General features: G+C 40.5%; 1 protein-coding gene and 1 long non-coding RNA gene across 2 annotated transcripts in view; both read left to right on the top strand.

Moving 5' to 3' along the window:
• LOC308089742 overlaps positions 1-19,113 on the top strand; it is a 376,982-nt gene that overhangs the window by 308,445 nt on the left and 49,424 nt on the right. The window lies entirely within an intron of this gene.
• On the top strand, positions 1,826-16,436 carry puraa (purine-rich element binding protein Aa). Its single transcript, XM_080436497.1, has 2 exons — positions 1,826-1,977; positions 12,191-16,436. The coding sequence occupies exon 2, from the start codon at positions 12,266-12,268 to the stop codon at positions 13,124-13,126; it is 861 nt and encodes a 286-aa protein (XP_080292623.1). The 5' UTR covers positions 1,826-1,977; positions 12,191-12,265; the 3' UTR covers positions 13,127-16,436.

Below are 19,113 nucleotides of genomic sequence, written 5' to 3'. Positions count from 1 at the left end.
TTATAATTGTCTTGAAGTTCTGTTGCATTTGTGGTGTATACCTGAAAAGAATAATCGAGGAGGCACAGAAACACTTTCTGAAATAAAACGAAAAGTTCGATCTGCTATATGATGACAGTGAACATTTCAAGTTTTGACATTAAATGCAACATTGGGTGTAGGATAGCCAAATCGCCGAATAAACTTGTATATAATGCGGATATATTAGGATGTGAATGTGAGGCTGAAAGCATCATAAATGGCGACATCTGCTGACCAAAGTGCCGTGGTGAGCTCTGTGAAGAAGAGCTCACACAAACGTTCTGTAAATATTGTTCTAAAACAGATATTCCTAGACGACCTCCTGCACCAATTTGTTGATTGCATTCAACTGATGTTCCAGATGGAGTAAAGCCTATACCACAGGATCCACATGGTTCCGTGTGTGCACTCTCAGAGTTATGGGGGTCCTTGAAATAAAATAAAAAAGTTTGAGAACCACTGGTTTAACACACTAGACTAGACTGCTAGAATGACCGGTATCTGCAGGTCTGGAATCGAGAACCATTATCTTAATCGCAATCTTATAATGCATTTTACTATTTTTTAAATACATAGGCCTACACAATAAATACAATGGTGGCAATAACATTACATAGGGTGGCAAAGTTAATGAAGTCAAGTCATTCTCATGTTTACTTTTTTATTTTATTTTTTTTAAAGATATGGATAAATACTTATTACTTTGACAACCAATTCCATAAGTTGTCATACAGGATTAGCCGAGATGAAACCTTAATAACGAAGAAACGAACGCGTGTATATATCATAGGTTATTAGGCTCTCTGTCAGCGTGTATATGAAGAAGCATTGAGTCATAATAAGATGGCATACATTCACACAAGTCTGTTTAGGATGTAGTGAAGACGTGCGTCTTCGATGGGCTGCTGTCCTTGGTGCTGAATGTAAAAGACGTCGAAAAAGGTCGCAGCCTGTTACTCAGAGTTTACAATCTCTGAGCTATATATATATATATATATATATATGCTATATAAAAAGAGGAGTTTTACTGTGTAAATCCTCAGTTATTATTGTCAACAAGCGACAACCGTGGCGCGACTGAGTATTATATAAAATAGGCATATTAGCCTAGTACAGTGGTTCTCAACCAGTGGTCCAGGAACCACCAGTGGTCCTTTGGGGGGGGGGGTGTAACAGGGGGTCCCCAGCTAAATAAGGCACAATCATTTTAACCACTTAGCTTTGGCTATTCAAAAATACCAGATCTACAAGCTCATAGCGTGCCACGCTAGGTCAGAGATCTGCTATGTTTTTTTAATCTTGAAAATGTGTGCATATCTTTGAATATATATATATTTTTTAAAGCAAACATTTTTAACTCAAATATTTGCTTCTGGGGGTCCCTGGCACAAAACATATTCAGATGGTGGTCCGCGGCCAAATGCATATCAATGTAGGGGTCCTTGGCATGAAAAAGGTTGAAACCCACTGGCCTAGTAGGATACTTTCTAATGTATGGATGGACTGCTATTCTCGGTGTACACGACACACCGCCGCTATATACGACAAAAGTACAGCAGCAGTAGGCTAGCATGCATCGGGCTTTAGGACTATGTGGAGAACAGCAGCAAGCAATTCCTCCTCCTTTTGGCGAAGCAACCAGTGCGACGATGCGCATGTCCGCTGCATGGGTTCACTCGGTGCGTGTTGACATCATAGGTGAAGCGTGAGCTCGTGTGCGTGCGTGCGTGCGTGAGTCCGTCTCTGCTCTCTCTCCCCTGCTCTCCATGATGCCACGACGCGCTGTTTCGTTCCATTTTTGAGGTGAATGCGTGTTGACAGCCAAGCAAGAGAGAGGCCGAGAGACGACGTCGTCGTTTTGTATTGATCGTTCTGGGGAACGCTTGTGTCTGCTCTCTGCAAGATACGGTCGGCACCGGGGCTGTAAGAGGCTGTCCGCGTGCCGTTCCGAGCAGGGTAAGATATTATGATTGCGTTGCTTTCCTTGCTTGCCAAGTAATAGGCTATAGAGTCCCTGTGGTTCTCAAAACCTTTAAATTTCAAGGTCTCCCCCTTTAACTCTGACAGCGCACAAATGGAACCCAATGGATCCGTTAGGGTCCATTTGGTTCCATTTGTATACGCTGTCAGAGTTACAGACTTGTAAGGGTCCATTTAAAGGAACCCAGATAATCCACTTTGAGAACCACTAGCTTAGACGACGTTGTGTTTTAGAACATGTCCTTCTCAATGTTATACGGTTGCCAAAACGAAGTGTCCTTATGTGGCTGCAGCCAATCGTGTTTCATTGCTATGCCCGGGTCGCAGAGAAGAAGCCATGCCATCGTGTTAGAATAGCAGTGTGAACAACACAGGCTGACATTTCGACGGTGGAGGGAGGGACGTGGTCGACTCTGGTATAGCAGCATTCCTGTATACCAGGATACGGCGCGATAAATTAATAAATAAACAAACAAACACACGCAACTTTCGGATGTGGTCAACGGCCGCCTTTTTGGCATGAAGCTGCCAAATGACATCTCTGGAGAGACAGCCAGTAATAATAATAGGCTGATACCTCTCAAGGCCAGTGTTTCTCAACCTTTTCAATAATATTGCAAAGGACACCCATTGATAGGCTATATATTATGTATTGCAGATGCTCATTTGATATTATTATTGTGCATATATGTGTGTGTGTATATATATATATATATATATATATATATATATATATATATATATATATATATATATATATATATATATATTACAAATATCCTGTGAAACCCCAATGGCAGTGGTTCTCAAACTTTTGAGAAGGACCCCCCAAGGAGGATGTATTTGGCCGCGGACCCCCATCTGAAAAGCAGAGAAGATGTAGGCCTATGTAAAGAAAATAATAATAAAAAAAATGATATTTTTCAAATACTTTCAAAAATAGCAGATGTACAAGCTTGCTGTGAGCTTGTAGATCTGCTATTTTTGAAAGGCCAACATATAAATGGATGAAGTGGTTATTGGTTAACATTATTGTGATGCTATGTTAACTACTTTTGCTGGGGACCCCCTGGAACCCCCCCATGGACCCCTGGGGGTCCCCGGACCCCACTTTGAGAACCAATGATCTATGGAACCTATTTGGTTCCATTTGTGCACTCCCTGAGTTGCTGACCCTGGCCCATGGGTCCATTTGGTTCCTAAGTATATTAGTCATTTAGCTTGGGACTCTCTGGAACCCCTTCAAAATGACCCCTGGCGGTCCCCTGGGCCCTGATTACAATTTAGGCATTTAGCATTTAGCAGACGCTCTTAATCCAGAGCGATTTACAGTAGTTACAGTTACAACACAAGATAATACTTCAAACGCATAGAAATAGTAATCTAATAATAAAGTAATACATAAGTAAACCAATAATCTAATAATAAACTAATACAAAGGTAAACCAAGAACCTATATCCACCTGTGCATTGAAACTATACACTATGACAGGTCAACAATGACCTGGCATCTGTCTACATAACATGCTATCTAAGTTACATTTTAGCCTTTGCATAAGCCTGCAAGGTCGTAAAGGCTATAGGGCAAGTGCTACCGGCTGATCCCGCGTTGAGAACCAGTGTCCTATTCAACAAGAACACCCATGTATCACCCAAGTTAATTGGAAGTTTGGGTGATGATTCATATCGTGGATAAACAGACCTGCTATAAGTTAAAGGGATATTTCACTTTCAAAAAATCTTTTGGTCATTTTATCTACCCAGGCTTTTGTGAGCCCCCCAGACCGTTTTTAAGTTGCTTGATTCAGTATTTCGATATTTGATAATCATTTTATCAGACACGCCCCCTTCCTATACAAACCCATTATAACTTCAAACTCAATTTTTAACATGTTAGATTCGTCAAAAACATCCGTCCTTGGTTCTGGTGACTCACCCTGCCCTCCTAATACGTGAGGGGCCGTGTTTTTTCGATAATTTTTTTCATTTATTTTTAATATCTTTTTGGAAAATGAAAAAAATTAAATACATTAAAAAGATTAAAGAAAATAAATGAAAAAAGTAACCGAAAAAACACGGCCCCCTCACGTATTAGGAGGGCAGGGTGAGTCAGCAGAACCAAGGACGGGTGTTTTTGATGAATCTAACATGTTAAAATGGAGTTTTAAGTTATAATGGGTTTGTATAGGAAGGGGGCGTGTCTGATAAAATGATTATCAAATATCTAAATACTAAATCAAGCAACTTAAAAACGTTCTGGGGGGCTCACAAAAGCCTGAGTAGACGATAAAATGACCAAAAGTTTTTTTGAAAGTGAAATATCCCTAAGTAAGTAGGCTGCTACATATACGATACGATAATACGATAATAATTTATTGTCAGTTTGCACTGACATGTTTACATACATTTAATTGGTTATTTAGTCTGTTGAAACAATTGATTGGGCTAACTGTCAGTATCACGTCTTTGTTAAATAAATAAATAAATAAATAAATAAATAAATAAATAAATAAATAAATAAATAAATAAATAAATAAATAAATAAATAAATAAATAAATAAATAAATAAATAAATAAATAAATAAATAAATAAAATAATTAAATAAATACTACAAGAACAGAATGAACAGCATACATTTTATTTATAGGCCTTTGGGAGATTTGTGCAATAAAATGGGTTATGAGCTCAAATAGCATTGAGCCAGCCAGGAGGGCAAAGGGATAAAACACATCCTCACACAGTCTTATACCACTCCGTCACAAAACTATGAGAATTAAGCGACGTAGTCTAATAGGAGTTTGTTAACTAAGCCGCCGTTAGCCTATTGCAAGAATCAATAACATATCCCAAGAAACACACCGTTAGATGCAACGGACCAGTGGTGTAAAGTAACTAAGTTACAGTTTTGAGGTATTTGTACTTTACTTGAGAGTATTTCCAATTTCCAATACTTTTCTACTCCACTACATCTCAGAGGAAAATATTGTAGGCCTACTACAATTATTTGAAAACTTTAGTTAATTTGAAGATTTTTATTATTAGAAAACATACATTAACCACTTCAGCCCTATATATTTTGGCCATTTGAAAATAGCCGAGCTACAAGTTTGCATTGTGACTCATGAGCTTGTAGATCGTTTTTTTTTCAAAGATGTTTATACATAATTCATCTAATAAATAGCAGTTTAGGAAAGTCAGAGCAGGTAACCAACAACGAGGCCTCGTCTCAACAGCAACGGCAAGTCGGCAACAATCACTCATGTCAAAAATAAATTAAAACAACGTGTAGGCCTGCACGTGACGTCCAACAATATGCACCTATAACAATACATATCCAACACGTAGTCTACCACAGTGTTATATTGGAATAGTTTGCCTATGACAAATAGACTTAATAACCCGTTAAAGGCCAGCCCTTTGGGTCTAAAGCGTTCAAATACTCTCGCCCTAACGACGACGAGTTCAACACAAAATGTCGTGCTTTCGTCCAGTTTGTAATTTTGTTTTAAATATAGGGGGAAAAAATTACATTTACAAAATATTTAGGCCTACATAAATATTTGGGTCTGTACTCTGTATTGTGTTGCTATTTATGACTTAGCAATTGTCATTTTATATTTGCTTATAGGCCTAATATATATATTATTATTTTTTGCGTTAATTCAGAATGTTTGTGTACAATACATATATCAGTTAATTTCAAGGATATAAAATGGAAGTTATGCCTGTCAATTTCTTGCTACAATGGCTTTGAGACATAATATTAATTTCCTTGTGCTATGAATTCGTTTATCTTTTAGTAGACCAAAACAATTGAGAAACTTATAATAGAAGAACTCTCTTAGGCGTTAAAAATATATAAATAAAGCTTTGAAAATCGTTTTAATATAGTTTGTTTAGGCTAGAGTAGCCAGCCTAGGAAAACGCAGACTTATATAGGCCGACATTCTTTACTATAAACTTTTGAATGAAGCATCGGGCCTTTTAAGCCTTTTAAATCTGACCTTTTAGACGACGCCAAAGAAGAATGTCTCAAGGCGTGTTAAATAGCATATAGCCTATTAATGAACGAATATTAACAAACTATTTTCAGCTTGCGTCTAATTTTAGGGTTCATTTACCCAGCATGTGTGTGTTTTCATCAGCCCTATAGGAGCCTCAGCCCTGTAACGTCATGGGCCACCGCTTTGGGACATAGGCCTGGCTGCCACAGCTCGCGCTTAGGCCTATAATATAATTAATCATGCATTGTTGACCTAAAATAAATACATTTAAAAAATAAAGAAATAAAGCAATTAGTTGCTTAAATTTGGCGTAGGTTATAGGTGCCTGAATGCCGTGTCGTCGCCCAGTTGAGAAGACAACAATGTTACAAATACTACTGCAAATATGTATACGTTCGATTTGAATTACCTGTAGGCCTACATTTAGGCAATATAAGATAAATATAGAAATAGAAATAGAAATGGCTACCCTTCGTCTATCCTTAAGGCCAACCTATGGAAATGCCTGGTCATTTCACCGGATTTCTGTGAAATTTCTGTTCATATAGCCACTCTCAAAACTCAACATTTCTGCATCATGCAAGATAATAAGGGAAACAATATGGTATTGTTCACCAGTACAACAGACATGTTCCTGGTTGGTCTATTATTGCTAAGAGCTTAAGTTGATCCAAAAACGTTCACATCAGGATTAATTAGCGAAATTGCCATGCATGGGCTCAGTGATGATTTGCGTTGAAGAGCGATAACACAGGCTTGTAGGGCTTTTATAGTTTCAATACCAGATTGGGAATAGCCTACATGCACCTAGATCGTTTATAGCTTCTAGAAAAAAGAAGAAAAAACGGACAAGAACATAAGTATGTACACATTAGCTTTATAGACGCACAAGGTAGTTTATCAGCTTGCCACAGAATTGAATCAATAGGCTCATACCTGCTGGGAAACACTTAGGCCTTTTGGTCAATAGCCTATTAAAGCTACTTTGGGCACTTACCGTGAAAAGTTACTGCTTCATTCTATGACATTTTACCTCAAAAGGTGGGGAAGTTTTAGTCCCGATATGTGTAGTGTAATGAGATCATCTACAGAGGACGTTTCTCACGTCAGTCAGATCAAATTACTCGGCACAATGTATGTTGTTGGATTAAAATAGGCCTATATCTGACATTAAAGCCAATACTGCATGATTTCTTTTTTTGGTATTAAAGTCGATATTGCTACATGGGAAATGTATAGGCTATAGATAATAAGACAATAATAATAGGTTATTAAAGGCAACACAAATCATGCATATTGCAACCTAATATTTGTTCATAGTAAACCTATTGTTAACCCGTCTTGGCTACATTTAAACAGCAAATAAACACACGACCTCAACCAACGCAAAGTTCAGGCCAAACCAAACCTAACCTTGGTGAATAGTTGTTGCTGTTTTGTTTCTCTTGGCAAGGGAGGTTTAGACATGAATGGATTCCTTGCAGTGTGACGTTCTTGACTTAACCACTTAAAACCCATATGGGGAACCGGAGTGGCTCAGGGCTCAATACTAGTGTCTTTTCTGTTATTGTGGGGAAAGGATTTCGCCGAAAATAGCCGATCTGCTATTTTCTGCAAAATCTTTCCCCTCAATATTGATTCTGCCGGGGTTTAAGTGGTTAACCCATGTGTGAGACCAGTTTTATGACAAAAAAAAGTAGGCTACAACTTTACATTCGTTCTGTTGGTGTATTTTTGGTCATGGATGGTTACATTTTGAGCAATGACACGTTGATAAGCAGTAGCTGTGTTTCGGGGTAATACATGATCGCCGTAACAAGCTGACATCTATCTATCTTCCACAACATGTTTATGGGTTTCACGGCAACTGACGATGATGATAGCCCGTATGATGGAACATGCTCCGTCAAGCCACAACAATCCACAAAACCCATGACGTCAGACGATTGTAAGCATTTGATTTCCGGTTCTAAGATTTCAAAATAACAGCATCGGAGGGGGGGGGGGGGGTTCTAAGTTATTTGATGTGTTCCATAACAAAACGTTTAGCTGATGCTGCAAGGAATATGTCTGCAACAAAAATACGATTTAATTTTCACAATGTGGCAGAAAATTAGGCGTGCCAATTGGACCCAAATGAGTGCAAGGTGCACGTTATTACGTTTATGTGAATTTATTACAAAATGTGTTAATAACCCATTATAATAAAATAAATAGCAGATCTACAAGCTCACGTGTCACATCGCATTGCATTGAGATCTTGTAGATCTGCTATTTTATCTATTTGTCATATGATTTAGTAGCCCATATAGTGGTAACAAAAAAAATGTGTAGGCTACTCATGAGACACCTGTTACCTGGCAATCCTCAATATTTAATATTTGATCAGAATTAATTAGCTGTGCTGCATTAAATTAATTAAGAAAACGTAAGGTATTGAATTTTGTGTTGTTGTGATGTTAATTATGACATTTATTATGGTGATTGTATTATGGGGACCCCCATCTCTAAATATTTTGTTTCAGGGACCCCCAGAAGCAAAGATTTGAGTTAAAAATGTTCGCTTTAAAAAGAAATATATATATATATATATTGAAAGATTTGTCACAAATGTTCACGTTAAAAACAGCAATAGCCAAAGTATAAAATAAAGGTTAAAGTGGTTAAAATCTAAAATGCTACGGATGCTCAGCCTTTCCCGGTTTTAATGGGTTAAGACTTTTCTAAATGTGAGAATGGATTAATGCAAGGCGAGGCACATTTTAAGATGCTGGACAGTTTCCTAAAGAGTCAATGACATTAAATTGTATCAAGTTACTTTTATATGAATGTAGTGGCCCTGGTGACCTAACCTTTTTGTTTGTTTATGTTCTGTTGATATGCTGTCATGACAAGAGGCTCTCTCTCTGTGGGGGAGTGTGTGGGGAATGGGGATGATTGATTCTGTGATGCACAACAGGTGTGGATTCACAAGCAGCCCAGAGTGACTGCGATTGACTTATGTGTGACTGCTTATAAGGGTAATGTCACACGTAGTGGCCATAGACCATATTCACACAGTGGCCAACATTGAAAGTGGCACCCGTTGCCGTGGCAACCGGGGTGGCACTTCATTGACTTAATATCAACCTTGCCGCCGTGTGAATATGGTCTATACATGCCCAGGCGGCGCCTCGTCGCAGCACGTGACGCAACAGGATGCGCCACCACTTTGCTCACATACAATGAAAGTGAACAGGACACCACTGTTCTAGTTGTGCACGTGTGCCCGTATACCTTAACACTCATCAGCCACCACCCATGATGCCACTGAGCTTGGTTATTATCACCAGTATAGCCTACATCCCCCCATAAGAGACCACCCCCAACCCACTCCCAATCTAAACAGAAAAAACAGACTCTGAAACAGGGTTACCATATACCTAAAATAATAACCCCTCCCCCAAACCATTGTCCCGCACATCTCCCCAGAGTGACCAGTCCCCAGCCAACACTAACCTCCCCTTCCCTTGGGGCTGCTCTCTTGGCTGGTGGAGGTGGCTCTGGGATTGAGCTGCTGCAGGGGCTACTTGGACGGCTCAGCTGCTGGGTCACGGTGGAGGCTCCTTGGTGGCGTTGCAAGTCACAGGTGGTTATCTGTGGCGGTCGCTGCACTGCTTCCCCATGCTTCAGTGGCCCCACCATTGACTTCTGCTGTTGGGCTGGTCATTGGGGCCAGTGCTACGGGCCCCCCAAAGGACACTCCTGGTCCCCAGACTGCTGGAGTGGTATAGCCGGGCATATAGCCAGTGCTGGGTCTCTTAGGTGAGCCCCCATGGATGCTGATAATCCCAGTGCATCTTCTGGGAGGCCCCTCTGTGTCCCTTCCCCAAGTTGTCAAGTCCCTGTTCAGGTGCTACTGTAGCGGTTTGCCTGCCACACGTCCTCTGACAGTCAGGGGACACGGGTAGATTGTACAAACAGTCACGATTATTGTAGAGAGGGCAAGATACTACAAGCCAGAACAGAAGCAAATATGCCATTCATGACATATACTGTAATGTAGGCTCTCTATCCCGAGTTTGTGGCGATGACAGTTTTGTTTGGCATGCATCCATTTGATCCAGAGTCTAATTAGTTTAACTCAGGCCAGGTGTGACTGCTTAAATCCGCCATTATAACACAACACAACGTTTCTCAAGAACATTCCATTATTCCTTAATGAGGTTTAACACAAAACATGGTCACAACATGAGCAGAAAATTGAAAAACCTGTGCATTTGCATTTACCTTCATCTAGATGAGGTAACCAAGACAACAGCCACCAGCCAAGACAGCAGCCCCAAGGGAGGGGTAGGTTATAGTGTTGGCTGGTGACTGGTTACTCTTAGATGTGCGGGACAATAGTTTGGGAAGGGGTTATTATTTTAGGTATGGTAACTCTGTTTCAGAGTCAGTTTTTTCTGTTCTGATTGGGAGGGGGCTGGGGTGCTTGCTTATAGGGGGGTGTAGACTACTGGGGATAATACCCAAGCTCAGTTTGGCATACTGTGGCATCATGGGATGGTGGCTGATTTAGGGTATGGGCACACATGCACAACAATCGTGTCCTCCTCACTTCCATTGGATGTGCAAAGTGGTGGAGTGTCTTGTTGCGTCACAGTGACGTGTGTCACATGCAGACTCCACGCTATGGCGCTGCAACGATCTGCCGCCTGGGCATGGCATTACACATTATGAAATGTATGGAATTGTATGTATCTATCTATGTTTACAGGAGAAATATCCTTAATATTATTTACTTTTTGGTTTTGAACCAGGGACATTTCTTCGACTTTGAGGTCCAAGAAGCAGTGAATGGGCACACCAAGACCAATATGACGTTTTGTGATACCATTTAATAAATAATGAAGTTGTTAACATTTTACAGTGACCGTACAGCAGTGAAAGAGACCATTTGGGATGTTCTTTCTTTGCTTCACTTGATTTCTTGCATGTTAACTTTGTTCAATTATTAAATTTGTACTCCTATGTCTCCTAATGTGAAGTACTCTTGTTATTTCAAGCAGGCCACATATTGAGGAATGTTTTATAACAGTTATCTGACGAGTACAACTTTGTTTGGATCAAACAGGTGACCACAAACAAAGACACTGTAGTAATTTGCTATGACAGTGATGGTTCTGGAGCTTATAGGAAACCTGCGTCACCTACAGTATGGGTCCGAATGTGGTAATTTCAGACGTTTGATTAAGATGTATTGAATTGATTGATGTTTATGTCAGGTAAAAGTTGTCTCATGAGTATTATGTTTGGAGCAAATATGGTCCTATCACAATATGAACTTTCAATGTACCAAAATGTATAATTAATTTGCCACATAGTGGAAAAGGGTATTTTTGTCAACATAACAATATATTCCTTGCAGGGTCAACAGGTACATTTTCCTCTATAACGTTTTATTACTAATTGTTAAAAATGTAATCATCTCGGGGTCAACATCGAAATGCCGTAGCTCGAATGTGGATCACAGACTTCATGACCAGCCTGCAGGACTCCAAATTGGGCAAGATTTCAGCCCAATCACAGCCCTGTTGACTTTCAAAATAACATTTAAGTTAACCACTTAAACTCCAGCATCGGTATTGTGGGGAGAGCTTTAGCTGAAAATAGCAGATTGACAAGCTCACGTCGTGTTGTGAGCTTGTCGATCTGCTATTTTCAGCGAAAGCTTTCCCCACAATAACAGAAAAGACACTATAGTACAGAGCGTTGAGGGACTCCGGTTACCCATGTGGTGCTTAAGTGGTTATGTATTTTTTTAATATTTCAATATGAAACGTTGTGTGTGTGTGTGTGTGTGTGTGTGTGTGTGTGTGTGTGCGTGTGTGTGTGTGTGTGTGTGTGTGTGTGTGTGTGTGTGTGAGGGGGGGGGTACTTCTGTGGCTATTGTATTGGCACAGTCAGTAATTTAGTGCTGAGAACGCACAGACAGACAGACATACAGAAAGATCCTACAGAGGCCTCCTGCAGAGTACTTGTAACAGTACTATTATTTTGAAATCACCGACCGGAAAACACATGCGTACGCTCGTCCCACATGACGCTGCTCTCGAGCCTCACATTTAAGCCCTAACTTGACACATAGGTGGGAAAAGCTAGACCGCAATGTTATTCCTCTGTTTCTCTCTGTGTGTGCGTGCAGATCTCGCGAGAGTTCCCGGCGTTGGCTGGCTGACTGTGGGGTTGCAGCAGACAGAGGGAGAAGGCAGGCAGCATCATGGCGGACAGAGACAGTGGCAGCGAGCAGGGAGGAGCGGCCACGGGCCCAGGCGTCGGTCCCATGCACCTGGCGACGGGAGGGGCGGGCGCGGCGTCCGGCCTCCAGCACGAGACGCAGGAGCTGGCGTCCAAGCGGGTTGACATCCAGAACAAGCGCTTCTATCTGGACGTGAAGCAGAACGCGAAAGGCCGCTTCTTGAAGATAGCCGAAGTCGGGGCCGGGGGTAACAAGAGCCGCCTGACGCTCTCCATGTCGGTGGCGGTCGAGTTCCGCGACTACTTGGGGGACTTCATCGAACATTATGCCCAGTTGGGCCCGAGCAACCCGGACCTGGTGCAAGACGAGCCCCGGCGGGCGCTCAAGAGCGAGTTCCTGGTGCGGGAGAATCGGAAGTACTACATGGATCTGAAAGAGAACCAGAGAGGACGCTTTCTGCGGATCCGACAGACCGTCAACCGGGGGCCCGGTTTGGGATCCACGCAAGGCCAGACGATCGCTCTGCCTGCCCAGGGACTTATTGAGTTTCGCGACGCCCTGGCGAAACTTATTGACGATTACGGCGTGGAGGACGAGCCCGCAGAGTTGCCGGAGGGGTCATCGCTGACTGTAGACAACAAACGGTTTTTCTTCGACGTCGGATCCAATAAGTACGGGGTGTTCATGAGGGTAAGCGAGGTGAAGCCCACGTACCGCAACTCGATCACGGTGCCCTACAAAGTGTGGTCCAAATTTGGGAATACGTTCAGTAAATACGCCGAGGAGATGAAGAAGATCCAGGAGAAGCAGAGGGAGAAACGGGCGTGCGAGATGCAGCAGCAACAAGAGGAGATGCAGGCAGATGATGGAGACGAGGATTGATATATATAGAGCAAAAAAAGAAAAAGAAAAAAACATGCAAAAAGTAATCAAAATAACAAGAGAATTATAATTAAAAAACTCTACTGTATAAAAGAAATCTAAAGATTTAACTGTAATGGTTCTAACTCCAAGGGAGCATCACCCACAATATAACGAAACCTCCACAAACTGACAGTTACGACATGTTGTCACCCATCGCTGGATGTTACTCCACTATTCACCATTAATACAGTTAACAGGCTGCTAAACAAAGTAATAACATATTTGAATCTTGTTTCCTACTTGACAACAAACAATATTGAACTGAGTGTTTATTTCCCTTATTAACAGAGAACTTTTGTACAAGTCAAAGCTATTATAAAAAGTGTTTGCAATGTTCAAATGGAATTATTGCCCGAGTTCTGAGGAAAAAAAGTCCTTTTCATGTAAGCTAAATGACTTCAGCACAAATCAGATATTTTAATTTTTAACCAAAATTCAAAAAAAAAAATACTTTGTAAGAAGTTGTCACAGTGTACTTGCCATCCTATTTACCTGTGAGTAGAGATGTGTTTACACGTAAATCATATGAGGGCTAGGCCTGCTTTGGAAAACTGGTTTAGATGTCATGCAGTATAAAAAGGAACATATAGGCAATTTCATTAAATGAAATTAAGTGCTCTATCTATTGTGCAATATGCATTGCATAGAAAAAAAAATCAAATATATTGAACTGGTCAATGGATGTTGACACGATGACCTTTGCCAGAGGCATTCAAAGAATTATGAATATTGTAACTTTTGTTTCAATTGAAATCGTTGCCATGCAGATGGGTATATTATAGACTACCTTTGTGTCTCGTTGTTATGCAATGTGTTTTTTGTTTTGTTAAAGGTACTCGATGCGTATTTGGTAAAGGTGGTGCAGTGGCAACATGTAGCAAATGGCCTAAGTTGCAGATTTTTAACACAAAGCACTTATTAAGACAAACACCCGACCTGGTGATTGGCTTAGTCTGGAACTACAGACACAAATAAGCATGATTGGTTAGCACTTTTTGAACAGAAGAAACAATGTTATGTGTACCTGTTAAAGTCATCTAAACCAAAATGGTGCCAAGGAGTGCTATTGCTGCATGTTTACCTGCACTAAAAGCTCGATTTGATGTTGGTCTCCCAAATTTGTGGCTCAAGGACCCTTCCATACCAATTTCTATCTGCCTCTATTCTAGTCAAAACTATTCAAGTTTGATTACTGGTGCGATTCTCCCATCAAAAAGGCATGGTCTACTTGTGGTGGAAATGTTTTTAAATGAGTGAGCTTGTCCCTTGCCTTGAGTCCTGTAATAATCATAAAATTACCATCACACCCGGATTTAATTCCCCGGTTGGTCAGATGCTATGTTCAATGACGAGGACGGGCCGTTCCTTCGAGGTACAGAGCAAAAGGGGTGAAGTTTATTGAGAATATTCTGGGCACATGATTGCTCACCTGATAATGTAGCCCTGCATTTGACTCGTAAGCCCGAACATCAACCTTGGATAAATGTGATTCCCTCTTGGTCTTAATCGTTCGACATTTTGGGCTTCACGCACAGACACCAGCTGGTTCTAATCCAGTACAGTCGCATCTCATAGATGTGTGTTTGCAGTTTTATAAACTTTAGCCAGCTGACTCCAGAGTACACTGGCAACAATCAGATAATGGTCAGATTTACCTCAGCATTCGATAAAATGATTGCTCCCGTATTTAGATTGACTGGAAACCAGCAGACTAGACTGTCCTTGACCACCTATTTTTGGAGCCTCTGGTATAGCCCTAAATGATACCCCGATTGGGAGCGTCCTCTTCAGCATAATAAACAACCTGGTGCCTTACACACTTCCGCATGCTTACACGCTGGCCTGGTGCTTTGGATCGCAGTTTGGGTTCTTGTTATTAACGCCTCCTTTTAGTTTTTTTAAATGTATTTTGTCATTTATTTTGTCTTGGCCCCCTTGTGTGCTAGTGCACAACTCGTGGTGCTATAAAGAGGGTTTATTATAAACCCTTTTAGGAAAAACTAAAAAAAACAGGAGCAGATTTTTTTTTCCTGCTACCTCTTCTTTCCCCAACCCTCATTGCCATCCCCCATTTCCCCCAAGCCATCCAGGTATCGGCCGACATGTAAACATGGAAGGGGGGGTTGGTCACCTAGATGCGAGTCGATGCAGAAGAGTCTGCTCTGCACAAGCCAAGCGTGGCTGGAGGGAGAGCAAGTGGCTGACTGGGGAAAACATCGATGTGTGGCCCCTGAACTGATTCAAACTCTGTGTCGGAGCCCCCTTAAAATGCTAGTTCTATGGCTTGGGTAGTCAATGTGTAATTTGTAAGTCGCTCAACTAATGGGGAGTAGCAAGCATGTCTTTTTTTTGTTTTTTTTTGTTTTACCTTTTCAGCGTTATTCCACATTATTTGTAATTTTGGAATGTTTTTGCCCATAAAGAATATATAAATATATATTTTTTCTGTGCAACATTTCATCACTGTGTGCAATATCGTATGTGCCAATGGTGGCAATATATGTATATCAATTAAATATATGATTACTATTTGAAAGCATGTGGCTGAATTCCATGTTTATTTCTCTTAAAAAGGGTTGTACCCTTATCTGCACTCAAAGGCTCCGACTAGGAGATACAGAATTTAAAAGAAGCATAGCTAACCAAGCTCCCTATCTGCCTTATCGGCATATAAATTCACCTTTTAACTATTTTAACTTGAAAGAGAACACTGTCAACAAGTTATTAGCCATAATATGTATGTCTCTCTTGGAAGTGGGGATCTGGGGAAACATCACATATGGTTGATGTTGAAGAGATGTCAAAGAGCATATACCGGAACTGTTAACCACTTAAACCCTCTCTAGACCAAATCGCTTCACCAAAAATAGCTGATCTACAAGCTCTCAACGTATCGCTACGAGTTGTGAGCTTGTAGATCTGCTATTTTTGCCAAACGTTCACCTATTATGCCCAGAATAGAGATGCTAGGGTTCAAGTGGTTACGGGGGAAAAAAATAAGTATAAACTCCCTGAAGCAAAAAGTAATCTCCGTTTTAATTTCTTTCTTTTTGCTTTGATAAACAAAGGTGCTTTGGTCCAATCCCCATGAAGGTGTCTGGTGAACTGTCTTTGGTGGTTGTTGTTTGTAGCACTTTGCTTTCCCAGGTGAATGAAATGCCTGACCAATACTTGTCTCAAATGATCTCAACAAAGAATGTCATTCTTCGCTCTTATGTTGCCTCCATTTTCTTGTAAAAAAAATAAAAATAAAGAACATTTTAATTTGGTTATGATGCATTAAAATATAATTTCATGTACATTTTACAAATTTTAAAAATAAATTGAATTTACCCATATCTGGGGGGAAAATTATATTCAATATGTATGTGTTTTCCATGCAGTTTGTGTTCTTGTTGAAAAGAAGTGAAAACATCCGGAAATCTTGTCTGTGATTAAGTGGAAGACTTGAGAATATTGTTTAGAAAACATATACTGTATAAGGTTATACTTGCATTGATAGTGATTGTACTTATTTTCTGAAAGACAATCTGATGACCTAAAAACACATTTTGTCATAATTCAGCTTTCATGTTACACCTTTAAAGATGTACTTTTTGCAACAACAAATACCGAATGATGATTTTTAACATTCCATTCCAACAAGTAGTAGCCTACTAGTACACGCTGAAAAATAAAGTATTGCTTTGCTCTCTGTTCATCTGGACTATGCAATATGTACTCAACTTCATTTTTGAAATGACACGATATTCCCATGTTTATTTGAGAAACATACCTTTCTCAGTATATTGTACTTTTAGGTATCCATCTAAGTGGTTGATACCAGGTTGCTATTGAGCTAATTATTAGTTTTGTAGTAAGTTCTGAGCAGGAGTGCTAAAAAGGATGATGAAAAGGATTTTAATTTCAAGGACCCCCATAACTCTGAGAGTGTACAAATGGACCCTTACATGTCCATTTGGTTCCATTTGTACACTCTCAGAGTTACACACTCGTAAGGGGCCATTTGGAGCCCCCTCAAGGAACCACGAGGGTCCGTGGACCACACTTTGAGAACCACTGGTGTAGCAGAGTGTTTCCAGTGAGCCAACATGCACAATATCAGCACCCTGGAATGGAACAGAGCCTTCATAAGTATTATTGGTAACACCTGTGAAGGACGTTACAATATGGCTGCTGCTGTGCATAGAGCCACTAACTTGTTTGCTATACCAACACCTTGACACTAGAGGGCTCACTTTAAGGGACCAATGAAAGCGATGGGGATATTCTCTTAATACATCCATTGGATGTGCTAAAACAGTGGTTGTCAAACTTTATAAGAATTAGGTTTTCTTGTTATGCATCCTCACATAAACAATGAACTTGACTTGTATCTTAAAGAAGTTATACATGTCATATATATCATAATCTAAATTGCATTTATTTGCCATACACATTTGGATGTGTTAGGAACTTGCATTAATGCTTGGTACAGTATAAGTAGACACAATATACAGTGCATGATTGGCTAACCATTTAAGTGCCATATCCACATTAAAATCAGGAGTATAAACCCTTGTACCGATATTGGTCAATGTTTACACTCTCAGAGTTAATTTAACACTCCAGTTTGCTGTGAACACAATACAATGTATACTATATATTAGTGTGTATTGTGTACAGTATATTATTTTATTTATGTTTTTATTAATGCAAGAACATAACTTTCCAATAAGAGTTTCTTATTAGCTTGGAATCTGCATTGATGATGTAATTGGGTTGTCTTGACAGATATCTGAACTGTCCATAGCCCACCAATGAGATGCAGAGTGAGAAGACTAAAATAGATAAGGTTAAAAATGGGTAGATAAGATAAGGTTAAAAATGGGTGAAGTGCTCCTTTAAGGTTTTCGGAATTAATGCACTCAATGGATCCTCACAAGTGCACTTAGAAAATAGCAGTCAGTGCATATTACACACATGCATGTGAAAGCGAGTGTTTGTCTTCATCTACGTCTGTAGGTAAACTAGTGGTAAGTTCATGTGATTGATTTAGTGTTTTCAGGAACATTTCACCACCCATCTCTTTCTGGCCATAGTGTGTATGCAGCTTCCCTGCTCTGTGATTTAGTGGTATATGACATCATGATAGAATCTGTTGTTTGCTAACATTTTAGTTCAAACGTTGCAGGAGTTCCACCTTCTGACCACTAGGGGGCACTATTTACTAATAAATATAAAGCTCAAGTGGCAGCTGAGTAGTCAAGAGTGCTACAGTTGTCCCAAAGCTCTATAGTGAGTTAGCAATTGGATACAGTTTACAAATTAGGCGTTTAGCAGAAGCTCTTAATCCAGAGTGATTCACAGTAAGCAAGGACAACACATGGTAATACATCAAATGCATAGAAATAGTAATCTAAGATCATAGGTAAACCAAGAACCTATTGTTGTGATATAATATGAGAGAGACCGGGTCTGTGTCTTATCAGTCCGCCATCTTTATTCAGAACTCCCTGCGTGCCCCCAGGGGGCAGCCTTATCAATATCACAACACCTATCATCAGTCTAGTTGTGCTTGTTCCAAGAACCCAAGATATCATGTCTCAACGACTGGAGACATGTCATCCGTACCTCAATTGACAGTATGCTATAGCCTAAAAGGTTGGTGAGGGACTGCATGTGTTCCATGCTGCCTGCCACACTGGACCCATGGCAATTTGCATACCGTCAAACTAGCACTAACGATGCAATTGCCATGGCTCTTCACACCGCCCTTCCTCACCTGGAGGTGAGGAATAGTTGGGCACGAATGCTGTTCGTGGACTACAGCTCGGCATTGAACACAATAGTTCCCGCAAAGCTTGACACTAAGCTCAGACGTCTGGGTCTGCAGCACCTGACCATGTGCAGCTGGATACTGGACTTAGCCAGGAGGTCAAAATGGACAGCATCACATCAGACAC

This window comes from Gymnoscopelus braueri, assembly GCF_963280865.1.
Source record: "Gymnoscopelus braueri genome assembly, chromosome: 8".
Taxonomy (NCBI): Eukaryota; Metazoa; Chordata; class Actinopteri; order Myctophiformes; family Myctophidae; genus Gymnoscopelus; species Gymnoscopelus braueri.
The sequence above is the reverse complement of the archived record's forward strand: the minus strand, read 5'-3'. Positions and strand labels throughout refer to the sequence as shown.

Bases quoted from the DNA above. Each gene is read 5' to 3' on its own strand.
- puraa (XM_080436497.1), top strand. From the start codon at position 12,266: ATGGCGGACAGAGACAGTGGCAGCGAGCAGGGAGGAGCGGCCACGGGC.